This window comes from Heterodontus francisci, unplaced genomic scaffold, assembly GCF_036365525.1.
Source record: "Heterodontus francisci isolate sHetFra1 unplaced genomic scaffold, sHetFra1.hap1 HAP1_SCAFFOLD_237, whole genome shotgun sequence".
NCBI lineage: Eukaryota > Metazoa > Chordata > Chondrichthyes > Heterodontiformes > Heterodontidae > Heterodontus > Heterodontus francisci.
Window position 1 is genome coordinate 105,991 of NW_027141318.1, and position 14,992 is coordinate 120,982.

The 14,992-nt window shown below is 45.0% G+C and overlaps 1 protein-coding gene across 1 annotated transcript; it reads left to right on the forward strand.

Moving 5' to 3' along the window:
• The first annotated feature begins 6,312 nt into the window (after window positions 1-6,312).
• LOC137362771 (probable G-protein coupled receptor 139) lies at window positions 6,313-10,950 on the forward strand. Its single transcript, XM_068027018.1, has 2 exons — window positions 6,313-6,577; window positions 10,052-10,950. Exons 1-2 carry the CDS (start codon window positions 6,313-6,315, stop codon window positions 10,948-10,950), a joined length of 1,164 nt encoding a protein of 387 aa, XP_067883119.1.
• Window positions 10,951-14,992: the final 4,042 nt, after the last annotated feature.

Below are 14,992 nucleotides of genomic sequence, written 5' to 3' on the forward strand. Positions count from 1 at the left end.
ATATACTGCAACGAATGTGGAATTGGTGAACAGACGGAATAAACTGGCCGTTCTCAGGATGGTAGCTTGTTGCTAATGGGGTACCACAGGAATCACTGCTGGGGCCGCAGCCATTCACAATCTATGTAAATGATTTGGATATGGCGACCGAATGTAATATTATTTCGGGGCAGCGATCTCTCTCCATTGTGGGTAAGAACCTGGTCATCAGGTGCGAGGCGCTCACGTTGTTGCTCTACGTGGCGCAGGTCTGGCCCATACCCCACTCCTGCGCCGTGGCAGTCACCCGAGCCATTTTCCGCTTCATCTGGGGATCTAAAATGGACCGGGTCCGGAGGGACACGATGTTCAAATCTCTGGACATGGGCGGGAAAAATGTACCCAACGTGGCCCTCATCCTGATGACCACCTTCGTGTGCGGCTGCATCAAGCTATGTGTAGATCCCCAGTACGCAAACTCCAAGTGTCACTACGTGCTGAGGTTCTATCTGTCCCCGGTGTTGCGAAGGATGGGCCTGGTCACATTGCCGCGGAACGCACCATGCAGTTGGGCGGCGCCATACCACCTATCCTTCGTGGAGCAGTTTCTGCGGAAAAACACCTTTGACCACCGGTCCATCAGGCAGTGGTCTGCACGGAATGTCCTCAAGGCCCTACGGGAAAAGGAAACGGTGGATCCTGTTGGATGGTTCCCCGAGCAGACCGTCAAAGTCATTTGGCGGAATGCCTCATCACCAGAACTTTCAAACAAGCACCAAGACGTAGCTTGGCTGGTGGTGAGAAGGGCCCTCCCCGTCAGATCCTTCATGCACACCCGAAGTCTCGCCCCCTCCGCACAGTGCCCCCGCGTTGGCTGTGGTGGGGAAGAGACGGTCGCCCACCTCCTCCTGGAATGTGCCTTTGCAAAGCAGGTGTGGAAAGAGATGCAGTGGTTTTTGTCAAGGTTCATCCCAAGCAGCTCTGTAACACAGGAGTCTGTGCTCTACGGGCTGTTCCCAGGGACGCACACCGAGACAAACATCAACTGCTGCTGGAGGACTATCAATTCGGTGAAAGACGCCCTTTGGTCTGCCCGAAACTTGCTGGTCTTCCAGCGCAAAGAGTTGTCCACCACCGAATGTTGCAGACTGGCACATTCCAAGGTCCAGGACTACGTGCTGAGGGATGCACTAAAGCTTGGGGCAGCCGCAGCAAAGGCTCAATGGGGAAAGACCACAGTGTAAGGTTCCCCCACCAAGCTGGACTGAGGGGCTGGAACCATCGGAAGCCCCTCGAACTGTATCGTTAATATTCTCAATTGCTGTAAATGTAAAACTGTAATTGACATGACAATTGTGAAATGGAAGGGTTGGGAAGAAACTCATGACATTATTGAAAGAAACAGATCTCCTTTGCAATGTTTGTATTTTTTCGTGCTGTTTGGAAACTGTTTGGCAATGTAATTTTTACAGATTTTTATGAATAAAGTATATTTTGGGAAAAAAAAAATTTCCAGATTTGCTGATCACACAAAACTAGGTGGGAATTTGAGTTGTGAGGAGGATGCAAGGAGGCTTCAAGGGACTTTCACAGACTAAGGGAATGGGCAAGAACATGGCAGATCGAATGTAATGTGAATAAGTGTGATGTTATTTTCTTTGGTAGAAAAACACAGTAAAAAACAGACTATTTCTTAAATGATTAGAGATTGGGAAATGTTGATGTCCAAAGCTAACTGGGTGTCCTTTTTCATGAATCACTAAAACCTTGCATGCAGCTGCAGCAAACAATTAGGAAGGCAAATAGTATGTTCAGCTTAATCAAAGGGGGTTTTAGGTAGAGAAGTAAGCAAGGCTTCCTGCAATTGTATCGAGCCTTGGTGAGACCACACCTGGTGTATTGTGTCGTTTTTATCTCCTCATCTGAGGAACAATATACTTGCCATGGAGGGAACTGAGCCTGTATTCTCTCGAGTTTCGAAGAATGAGATGTGATCAAATTGAAACTTTAAAAAATCTTAAACGGCGTGACAAAAGTAGATGCAGAATCGATATTTCGCCTGGCTGGTGGGTGTAGACCAAGGGGGCATAGTCTCAGAATAAGGAGTAAGCCATTTAAGACTGAGGAGGAAGTTCGTCACTCAGTGGGTGATGAATCTTTGGAATTCTCTACCCTAGAGGACTGTGGAAGCTCAATCATTGAGGATGCTCAAGACAGAAATCTACAGATATCCAGATGCAAATGACATCCAGGGATGTGGGGATAGCACGGGAAAGTAGAATATCAGCCAAATTTAATCGAATGGCGAAGCAGGCTCCAAGGGCTGAATGGCCTACTCTTGCTTCTATGTTCCCATTTTCCTGTGTTCATATCATGAACAGTTCTGTCTGAAAGCACAACCATGAAAAAACGGAGTTTGAGACACCCATTAAACTGCACCAAAAGAAACGGATGTTAATTAATTCCTGACATTACATAGCATTGTCACAGCATTCTAATTCCCTGTCGAATGAATTTCGTGCTCTGAGTATAGTTACTGTAAACACTACATTTACTTTACTGCTGAGTATCGCCTTCCCCCCAGATGGGTCATAAAAATCTGTGTGTCAGGAGTGATGAATTTTTTTGTCTTGCTATTGCATAGGAAGAATATTGGACTGTGTTTATTGAAACGACCTATTCTCGAACTGCTTAAGATTTGATGGATATATTGTTACATATGATTCAGAGTCTCTACACGTGTAACCTGTACCACTGACTGTTCTGAGCTCAGTGAGGAGTGTCCCTGTGAGAAGAGTCACGGAGAACTGAGGAGTATACATATCTGGTTTTCATAATGCGAAGATCAGACAGAGGGAAATAAATGATAGCATTAATAAATGGTGAACAATGGAATAAATAGCGCACTTCTCTCAGTTCTGGAATCATCCTGGTTAAAATAAGTGCATATTCTCCAGTAAATCAATATCGTTTTTGCAACATGGAGACCAGAACTGTACATAGTACGCTAAGTGTTGTGTATTAACAAAGGTTCTGTATTAGTTTAATATCAGCTCTGCTTTTTCAATTCCATTTCATTCGAAGAGAAATCCAGTTCGATAAACAGAAAGTCCTGGAAATACTCAATAGGTCTGGCAGCATTTATGGAGTGAGAAACAGAGTTAACTTTTTAGGTCTGTGACCTTTCATGTTTGCTCTTTTAAATTTTAATTTGAACTCTTTATCTCTGATTACCTGTTCCTCTCTACCCTATTCATGCACTTATGTTCCAAGGTGCATTTCAGAACCTGATTCTTCTGACCAAAAGTCCTCACATATCATCATATTGAAATTAATTTGCTGTCTAATTGTCCATTCTGATCGTTTATAAACAACATTTTTCAATTAATTCGCTACTTTGTTGCATTCTTCCTCTTTATTAACTATATTCTCAGTGTGGATTTGTCAGCAAAGTTGCAAATTATGCTTCATTCTTTATGTAACTGGTGAACGATACTGTTCCCAGCGTTGGTCAATGTGGAACACCACTTCCAGACTTCCACCAGTCTGACATAACACCTTTTACCTCATACACACTGTTTTATGTGTCTGTAGCCGGCTTGCTGTCCGTTCTTCAGCTTCTCTCCTCCAGTCCACCAGTCCTCTGCTGCCTCCTACAGCCAAGGACGATTGACATTTTCTATCTGGTGACTCTGCTGTTTCCACCATTCCTTCACTGAGCAACTGTCATACATCCCATGTGGATTGGGTAAATATTTTACTTTATTGAGTGACAAAAGGAAAGGCAAGGGACGAGATTTCAGGGGCTCTGACAGAAATTTTCAGATCCTCTCTGTTCACTGGAGTGGTACAAGAGGTTTGATAAGGTTCCCCATGGTAGGCACATTCAGAAAGTAAGGAGGCATGGGATTCAGGGAAAGTTGGCTGTCTGGATACAAAATTGGCTGGCCCATAGAAGTCAGAGGGTGGTAGTAGATGGAAAGTATTCAGCATGGAGCTCGGTGACCAGTGGTGTTCCACAAGGATCTGTTCTGGGACCTCTGCTCTTTGTGATTTTTATAAATGACTTCGATGAGGAAGTGGAAGGCTGAGTTAGCAAGTTTGCCGATGACACGAAGATTGCTGGAGTTGTGGATAGTGTGGAAGGCTGTTGTAGGTTGCAACGGGACATTGACAGGATGCAGAGCTGGGCTGCGAAGTGCCAGATGGAGTTCAACCTGGAAAAGTGTGAAGTGATTCATTTTGGAAGGTCGAATTTGAATGCAGAATACTGGCTGAAAGACAGGATTCTTGGTAGTGTGGAGGAACAGAGGGATCTTGGGGTCCATGTCCATAGATCGCTCAAAGTTGCCACACAAGTTGATAGGGCTGTTAAGAAGGCGTATAGTGTGTTGGCTTTTATTAACAGGGGGATTGAGTTTAAGAGCCACGAGGTTATGCTGCAGCTCTATAAGGCCCTGGTTCGACCACACTTGGAATATTGTGTTCTGTTCTGGTCGCCTCACTGTAGGAAGGATGTGGAAGCTTTAGAGATGGTGCAGAGGAATTTACCAGGATGCTGCCTGGACTGGAGGGCATGTCTTATGAAGAAAGATTGAGGGAGCTAGGGCTTTTCTCATTGGAGCAAAGAAGGATGAGAGGTGACTTGATAGAGGGGTCCAAGATGATGAGAGGCATAGATAGAGTGGATAGCCAGAGACTTTTTCCCAGGTTGGAAAGGGCTATCACCAGAGGGCATAATCTTAAGGTGATTGGAGGAAGGTTTTGGGGGGATGTCAGAGGTAGTTTATTTACACAGAGAGTGGTGGGTGTGTGGAATGCGCTTCCAGCGGTGGTAGTAGAAGCAGATACATTAGGGACATTTAAGCTACTCTTGGATAGGTATATGGATGATGGTAGAATGAAGGGTAGGTAGTTAGTTTGATCTTAGAGTAGGTTAAAGGTTCGGTACAACATCGTGGGATAAATCAGGTAATTAAAGGCCGGAGAGTCTAACATCAGTGGTTGGGAAAATACTGGAAAAAGCTCTGAGGGACAGAATTAATCTCCACTTGGACAGGGAAGGATTAATCAGGGATAGTCAGCATGGCTTTGTCAGGGGATATCTTGTCTAACTAACTTGATTGAATTTTTAGAGGACGTGACTAGATGTGTAGGTGAGGGCAAAGCAGTTGCTGTAGTCGACATGGACATCAGTAAGGCGTTTGATAAGGTCCCACATGGGAGATTGGTTAAGAAGATAAGAGCTCATGGTATCCAGAGCAACTTGGTAAATTCGATCCAAAATAGGTTTAGTGGCAGAAAGCAGAGGGTTATTGTCGATGGTTGTCTTTACGAGTGGAAGACTGTGGCCAGTGGTGCACCATCGGGATCGGTGCTGGATCCCTTGCTGTTTGTAGTGTACATTAATGATTTATGCTTGAATACAGGTGGTGTGATCAATATGTTCACAGATGACAAGAAAATTGGTGGTGCTGTAAATAGTGAGGAGGAAAGCCTTAGATGCAACACGATATAGATTGGCTGGTAAAATGGGTGGAGCAGTGGCAAATAGAATATAATCCTGAGAAGTGTGAGGTGATGCAGTGTGGGAGGACTACCATGTCAAGAGAATATGCAATGGGTAGTAGGACCCTAGGAAGTACAGAGGGTCAGTGGGACCTTGGTATTCTTGTCCTTAGATCAATGAAGGCAGCAGCACAGGTAGATAAGGTGATTAGGAAAGCATATGGTTACGTGCCTTTATTAGCCCAGGCATAGAATATATGAGCAGGGAGGCAATGAGGGAGCTGTATAAAACGCTAGTTAGGCCACAGCTGGGGTACTTTGTACATTTCTTGGCCCCACGCCATAGGAAAGATGTGATTGCACTGGAGAGGGTGCAGATGAGATTCTCCAAGATGTTGCCTGGGCTGGAGAATTTCAGCTATGTAGAGAGACTGAAAAGGCTAGGGTGTTTTCCTTAAAGCACAGTAGGCTGAGGGGAGATATGATATAATTGAAATAGCTATATGCTTGATGGACGGCACTGACACGAATGGTCAACCGGCCTCTTTCTGTGCTGTATATCTCGACAACTCGATGAAAATGTGTTGCATTGAAAGAGATTAACTGAACTTGTTTGTTCAGTGACTGTAATTAATATCTGTCTCCATTGTCACTAATTGTGTCACTGGGGGGATTCCATCTTCCATTAATAAAGGACTCTTTGCAATGTGTTATCCCATTGTGTCAACGTTAGCATCATCCCCGGTGATAACAGGGTTCAGTGGCTACAGAGAGAGGGAGAGGATAGGTCAGGATCTGAGAAGAATATATTGGATTATTGCGACAATGGGCCAGGATCTGGGAACAATGGACTGGAATGCGACAACAATGGACCCGAATCTGGGAGCAGAAGTCTGGAAAGTTACAACAGTTGATCAGAATCTGAGAATGGAAGATTGGAATGTGGCAGCAATGAGCAGAAGTATAACCTATTGGTTTTATTTTCTTTCTGCACATTATCATTGGCTAACATCAGAATTCCGGATCAAATATGCACTTGTGATTATTCAACACATTTACTATCCCATCCTTGCTATGATTGGTGTCCCTGGTAAGTCTCTCAGTCCAGTTATTATATCTATAAACCATGATTCATTCTGTTACAAATCTTTGTTGTTTCAATATTGAGGAAATGGAAGCCATTTCTTTGATTCCTGGTACAAAGTCAACATGCTAACCAAAGACTCAATCCCCCTCACTTGACAATATCTGAGGCTGGAGCAACTGTTTGCAACCTGGGCAATCATTTTGATCCTCAGCTGACTTCAAATCACATATTATCGCCGCTATCAATACTGACTCATACCAGCTGCAAAATATCGCAATCTACCTCAGCCCATCCGTTGTATAAACCCTTATCATTGCTTTTCTTAAATCCAGATTCGCCTATTCCAAACTATACTGGTGAGACTCACAGGTACAACCTCTCTTACACCACAGGAGATTCAAATCACTAATACTAAATCACACCAAACAACATGCACCCATCCACATGTTCTCAGCGAAATGCATTGGTTCCTGGTCTAGCAGCACCTCAATTTTCCTATTCCCATCCTTGTGTTTGAACCCCTCCATGTCCTCGCCCCTCCTATTACTCCTAAAACCTCTGTCCATTTCCCATATCCCTGTGAGTTGTTCCTTTTCAGTATTTATCGCAAATCTCTTTTGAAAGATTACTTCTTTTCATCTGTATCTCTCCATGGCCATGATTCTGGGCTTCACAGAAGGATGAATCTATTTTGCTGGTGCTGCAAAGATTATAAAACACAATATGGTGCAGGACAAGCTGCCAGCCACTCCTGGCGTATCCCGTGTGGTTATCCGTGTTGGGCAGGGTGCTCTAACAACCTTGACGCACTTCTTTGAAATTTGGTCTGTCTCTGCATGTTCCAGGCATCCAGCTTATAAGAATTAGAATTAGAACATTACAGCGCAGTACAGGCCCTTCAACCCTCGATGTTGCGCCGACCTGTGAAACCATCTGTCCTACACTATTCCATTTTCATCCATATGTCTATCCAATGACCACTTAAATGCCCTTGTAGGTGAGGAGCTATTGACTTTCCTCTGCTAATGCCAAGTTATTTAAGGTGCTGTAGATTTTTTTCTGGAAGTTGAGTTTGTGAGCTGCTGCATACATTTAGGGAGGGCTGAGGAAGTGTTGACCCAACTCTGGATGAGATATGGAGACTGCATTAACAGCGCATATTGATCGACAAGAAATGGAGCGGAAGCTGCAGAAAAGGGAGGCTCTGCGAAGAGGAAGTTGTTGGCGGAATCTGCGCTGGACAACCCGAGATTTTCAAGAGCACGTTTCCTACCAACACCTAATACAAGATTTGTACGCGTGGTAACTCCGATTCAACAAGGAGGTGGTCACAGAGATGTGCAGCCTCCATCAACATAGTCTGGAGTCTCACACCAAAGCCAAGACAGAGCTGTCAGTGGCAGATAAGACCATTCTCTGCATCGACATCTTTCCAGGTGGTGGGGGAGCAAGATATCCAACACCTCCCAATGTGTGCACATTGATGCATTCGGGAGATGACAGAGGGCATCCAGGCCAGGTGAGTAGAAAACATCGTTTTATCCCTCACAGAGAATACAGGATCAGAAATCCCATGGTTTTGCCAAAGCAGTGGAGTTCCAGATGGTTCATGTGGCTCTGCGGAATCCAATGTCAAAGTGGAGATTTAAAGGAAATGAACAACTCTTATCGATTAATGTGCACTTGATTTGTGACTGTGCAAACGTTGCTGAAAGTTGCTGAATGTTCACTATCCTGGCAGTAGCTGCAGCAGCTTCAATCTGAGGCAGTCAGCCATTCTCACCATCTTTGCACCTCCAGAGCGAACCAGAATGTTGCTTATCGAGGGAGAATGCTATGCTGTCATTGAGTGATAGTATCTTTTACTGCACAAAAGCAGACTTGTCCGCCCATCGACCCCATGCCAGCTCTCCACGGAGCTAATCAGTCTGTCCCACTGCCCCATTCAATTCCTCTAGCCCTGTAGGTCTATTTACTTCAAGTGGCCAACCAATTTCCTTTTGAAGTCATTAATTGTTTTATTGTTTTGGCAGCAATACGTTACTATACAAGCTTGAGTTCAATGGTAAATAAATTGTGGATGTTTTATTGTGAAGTAGCTCTAAGGACAACAACTCTAGCCTATCCAGTCTCTCTTCACAGCTGAAATGCTCCAGCCCAGGCAACATCCTGGTGAATCTCCTCTGCTCCCTCTCCAGTGCAGTCACATCCTTCCTATAGTGTGGTGCCCAGAACTGTACACAGTACTCCAGCTGTGGCCTAACTAGCGTTTTAGACAGATCCATCATAACCTCCCTGCTCTTATATTCTATGCCTCAGCAATTATCCCATATGCCTTCCTAACCACCTTATCTACCTATGCTGCTGCCTTCAGTGATCTATGGACAAGTACACCAAGGTCCCCCTGACCCTCTGTACTCCCTAGGGTGCTACCACCCATTGTATATTCCATTGTCTTTTTTGTTCCCCCAAGTTGCATCACCTCACACTTCTCAGGATTAAATTCCGTTTTCCACTGCTCTGCCCATCTTACCAGCCCATTTATATCGTCCTGCAATCTAAGGCTTTCCTCCTCATTATTTATGACACCACCAATATTCGTGTCATCTTTGAAATTATTGATCATACATCCTATATTCACATCTAAATCATTAATGTACAGTACAAGTAGCAGGGGTCCCAGCATCGATCGTGTTTATGTTTAATTTAATACTGCTATTTTACTTCTCATTAATCCATTCCTGATTCCACATTCAATCCATATTTTTACTCTACATTTCCCAAACAAATCAGGATTATTTCATTTAAACCCTATCTCCAACAGAAAGCTCTGTCACAGGAACTAAAGAAGGTCCACCACTGATAGTGATCACTGATGCTCAAATGTCATACCAAACTCCTTTCAACTGTTATTTTTACTCCCTAGTTTACAGTTAATTTAGCGACAATTCGGATTAATTGTTTCGTTGATTTTTTTTAGTGGACTCATGTCCAATTATTGTTTTGGAATAAGTGAATTATATGCTGCCTGTCACAGTTGAGGGAATCTCTCAGTCAGTCCAACATTTAACTTTATGTACAAGATTGCTGCAGAAGCCACAAATCTGGAATAATAACAGAAAATGCTGAAACGACTCGACAGGGCTGGCAGCATCTGTGGAGAAAGAAACAGGAAAATGTGTTTTAGATCAGTGAAATTCGCTGGAACTTGGACTGTTTTTAAACTCGGCATGGGAAAGGAGGGATTGCAGGATTTTGATCAATACTGAGTTCAGCAATTTCAGTTTAGCATAACCCCTTTCCAATTTAATCTCTTCCGCCTTCCAGCCAGTAAGAACCATTCAGTTTTTTTTTTACGTATACCCATTTAAATGCACCATTGGGCACAGGAACACATCTGTAACTCTGAAAGTCAAAAATGTTAACTTTGCTCCCAGCCTGATGTATAATTTCTCGGTTTGTTTCACTTCCTCACAGTTAACTTGATGACGATTGTGATCCTGTCTCGGGGAAAGTGCGGGCTCTCCAAATGTGTCACTCGCTACTTAGTGGCCATGGCAGTGGCGGATCTACTTGTCATTATCCTCGACCTTATATTGAGGCACATTCCCATTGTTTATCCAAAACAGTTTCAATTCCTGTTGGCCGTATGCATGTGTAATATCCATGCTGTCCTGCTTCATGCAGCTACAGACTGTTCTGTTTGGTTTACGGTCACCTTCACCTTTGATCGATTTGTGGCCATTTGCTGCCAGAAGCTGAAAAGTAAATATTGCACCGAGAAAACGGCGGCTGTGGTTCTGGGAACTGTGAATGTGCTGAGCTGCTTAAAGAACATTTTCTGGTATTTTATGTTGACAGGTTGGTACTCGAAGGCGAACAGACCCTGGTTTTGTTATGCAAATATGTATGTTTATTTCTCTCATGTCTGGGCAGCAATCGAGTTCCTCCATCACATTCTAACCCCTTGTGTCCCATTTGTGGTGATTCTGCTGCTCAATGCTTTCACCATCCGACACATTTTTGTGAGCAGCAGAGGTCGCAGGAGACTCCGAGCCCACAGCAGAAGGGAGTGTCGCAGGGACCCAGAGCTGGAGAATCGAAGGAAATCCATAATTTTGCTGCTCGTTATCTCGGCCAATTTCATACTCTTATGGGCTGTGTTAATGGTGAATACGATGTGGCAAAGAATACAGGATTTGGAGCCGGTGGCTCCATCAGTACCCGTTTATCTGATACAATTGAGCTTCATGCTGCAGCTCCTGAGTTGCTGCACAAACACTGCGATTTATGCACTGACCCAGACTCAGTTCAGAGAGCAGTTGAAGAATGTGCTGACATATCCCTTTTCTCAAATTGTTCTATTAATTAAATAAATATATGACTGGTTATTTCCAGCAGCTTGTCATTTTCTTTCACACTTCCACCAACCATTGCCAGAGTCTGCTGCCATGGTGCCAGATCGAGGGTGGAGGCTATCGCTGTGGTGCCAGAGCTAGGGGCGGGGCCCGTTGTTATGGTGACAGAGCAGGATCATGTTCTTCCGCTATGGTGATGGAGCAGTTGCGGTTTGTGTCTCTATGATGAGAGTGCTGGGAGTGCCCTGTTCACCTTGTTGAAGAAGCAGTTTGGCCTGTCCCCCATGGTGACGTCTCAGGGTGGGCAGGGCCTGTTCCCTAGTGTGACGGATAATTGGGAGCTGTGGGAAGTCGCTATAGTGATGAGGGACTTGTCGCAGGGCCCATTCTCCATGGACACAGCCGGGGGAGGGCGGGGGGTGGGGGCGGTGAGGCCTGCTCGGCATGGTTATGATGGAGTGGCGGCATAGCCTGTTCTATTAGTGGGTGGGGTGTGGTGGTAGGGCTTCTTTCCCATGGTGGAAATTGAGTGGGGAGGGGACCTGTTACCCATGGTGGCCGGGGGAATGAAGCTTTGCGGTGTTCCCCGTGGTGACTGGGATTTACCGAGGCCTGTTGCCCTGCTTAATGAAGATAGAGTCGGTGCCTGGTCCCCATGTTGACTGGAGATTATGGGCGGTGCCTGTTTCACATCACAGCGGATGTGTGGGAGCAGGGTCTCTTCATCATTGTGACTGGGATTGGGCGGGGTCTGTTTCCTATGGTGACTGTGAAGTGGTGTCAGAGGCTGTTCCACATGGCAATGGCACAATGGACGGGGGCAGCGTCTGAGGTTCTCCAGCCTCGCCCACCATGCACAGCCAATGATGCAGTGGAAAGCATAAGGGAAAAGCACCACCAGCAGCCCCGTCCATTGGTGATCTCCATCCCGACCAGGATAGCAACATAAAGAACAACAAAACCAAGAAGACCGAAGATGGTGTGAAGACTGAGCCTGAATTCTTTGTACTCCTTTATAACCATTTTTTCACATTGATTATAGTTTTTAATAGAATGTTATAGTATTTATGATGATCGGTAACCTTTCAACATCCTTTATAACACCTCATAATCCTTTGAAACTTCATCAACTTTATCATCCTTCATAATAATATAAGCACCTTTATAACAAGATATGACACTTCGTAATCTTTCATGAACTTTTGTATTGTTTTTATAATCGACTGCAAACATTGTACTCTTTATCTTCTTTTATAACACTTAATTAAATTCATAACTCTTTAAAACCCTACTCAATAGCTTCTTTTATTCATCCGTGACCCGTGAGTGGCCTTCTTGGCCTGCTGAAGTGCTGGTGTTTAGGTACACGTGTTAGGAAGGGCGTTCCAGGAATTTCACCCAGCGGCAGTGAAGGAACAGCGATATCGTTCCAAGTCAGAATGGTGTGTGGCTTGAAGGGAAACATGTTCTGCCCTTGCCCTTTTAGGTGGAAGCTGTTGCCTAAGGAGCCTTGATGAGTTTCTGCAATGCTTCTTGTCGTTGGTACAGACTGTTGCCACTGTACATCAGTAGTGAACAGAGTGAATGTTACAGGCCGTAAGTGGGCTTCCAGTCAAAAGGGCTGCTTTGTCCTGGGTGGTGCCGAGTTTCTTGTGTGTTGTTGGATCTGCTCTCATCCAGGCTCGTGCAGTGTATTCCATCACACTCCTGATTTGTGCCTTGTAGATGATGGACAGGCATTGAGGAATCATGAGTTGAGTTATTCACTGCAAGATTCCCCACCTCTGACCTGCTTTGGTATTTATGTGGTTCGCCAGGTCAGTTTCTGATTAATGGTAAGACCAGAATGTTTATAGTGTGGAATTCAGTGATGGTGACGCCAGTGAACTTCAAGGGGTTAGATTCCCTCTTGTTTGAGATGGTCATTTTATGGCAATTGTGTGGCACGAATCCACCCAAGCCTGGATGTTGTCCAATTCTTGCTGCATCTGGACATGGGCTGCTTTCGTATCTGAGGAGTTGTGAATGGTATGGAAAACTGAAATCATCAGTCAACATCACTAATACTGTTCTTATGATGGAGGGATGGTCATTCCCGGGGGGGGGGGGGGGGTATTCAGATGGGAGTCTGCTCCCGGGGGGTTATTTCAATGGGAGTCTGTTCCTGGGGAGGTATTTAGATGGGAGTCTGTTCCTGGGGGATATTTAGAATGCCTCCTTTTTCTTTTTGACTAGGCTCACAATATCCCGCGTTATCCAAGGTTCCTGAAACTTGTCAAATTTATCCTTCTTCCTCACAGGAATGTGCTGGTCCTGGATTCTATACATCTGATGGTTGAAAGACTCCCACATGTCAGATGTTGATTTACCCTCAAACAGCCACCCCCAATCTGAATTCCTCAGTTCCTGCCTAATATTATTATAATTAGCCTTCCCCCAATTTAGCACCTTCACCCAAGGACTACTCTTATCCTTATCCACAGGTACCTTAAAACGTATGGAATTATGGTCACTGTTCCCGAAATGCTCCCCTATTGAAAGTCGACCACCTGGCCGCGCTCATTCCCCAATACCAGGTCTAGTACGGCCCCATCCCTCATTGGATTATCTACATATTGTTTCAAGAAGCCCTCCTGGATGCTCCATCGAGATCCTTCCCCATCCAAGCCCCCAGCACTAAGTGAGTCCCAGTCAATATAGGGGAAGTTAAAATTACCCACCTTTACATCTTTCCAAATTCTGTTCACGTATCTGTCGACCTCCCGCTGGCTGTTGGGAGGACTGTAGAAAACACCCAACATCGTGACTGCACCCTGCCTATTCCTGAGCTCCACCCATATTGCCTCGCTGCACGACGCCTCCGAGGTGTCCACCCGCAGTACAGCTGTGATACTCTCCTTAACATGTAATGCAACTCCCCCACTCCTTTTACATCCCCCTGTATCCCGCCTGATGATTCTAAATCCTTGAATATTTAGCTGCCAATCCTGTCCTTCTCGCAACCGTGTCTCTGAAATAGAAACTACATCATAGTTCCAAGCACTGATCCCAGCTCTAAGTTCATCTGCCTTACCTGTTATGCTTCTCGGATTGAAACAAATTCACTTCAGGCCACCAGCCCACAACATCCCCATGCCTGCTTTTCCTCTTAGTTTTACTGGCCTTATTTACCTGCTCTGGTTCACACCCTCCTGCCACACTAGTTTAAGCCCTCCCGAGTGACGCTAGTGAACCTCGCAGCCAGGATATTTGTGCCCCTCCAGTTTAGATGCAACCCGTCCTTCTTGTACAGGTCCCATCTGTCCCTGACGTGATCCCAATGCTCCAGATATCTGAAATCCTCCCTTCTAGAATTTTATAAGTTACTGAGATCCCCTCTCACTCTTCTGAACTCCAGCGAATATAATCCTAACCGACTCAATATCTCCTCAGACGTCACTCCCGCCATCCCAGGAATCAGTCTGGTAAAACTTTGCTGCACTCCCTCTATGGCAAGAAAATCATTCCTCAGATAAGGATACGCAAACTGCCCACAATATTCCAGATGTGGCCTCACCAAGACGCTGTGTATCTGCAGCAAGTGATCCCTGCTCCTGTACTTGAATCATCTCGCTATGAAGGCCAACATACTATTTGCCTTTTTTACCACCTGTTACACCTGCATGCTTATCTTCAGCGACTGTGCATGATAACACCCAGGTCTCACTGCATATTCCCCTCTCTCAGTTTATAGCCGTTCAGATAATAATCTGCCTTCCTGTTTTTGCTACCAAAGTGGATAACCTCACATTTATCCACATGATACTGCATCTACCACGCATTAGACCACTCACTCAACTTGTCCAAATCACCCTGAAGCCTCTCTGCATCCTCCTCACAACTCACCCTCCCACTCAGTTTTGTGTCATCTACAAATTTGGAGATATTACATTTAGTTCCTGGATCTAAATCATTTTTGTATATTGTGAATAGCTGGGGTCCCAGCACCGATCCCTGTGGTACCCCACCAGTCACTTCATGCCATTCGGAAAAAGACACATTTATCCTTGTTATGGGGTTT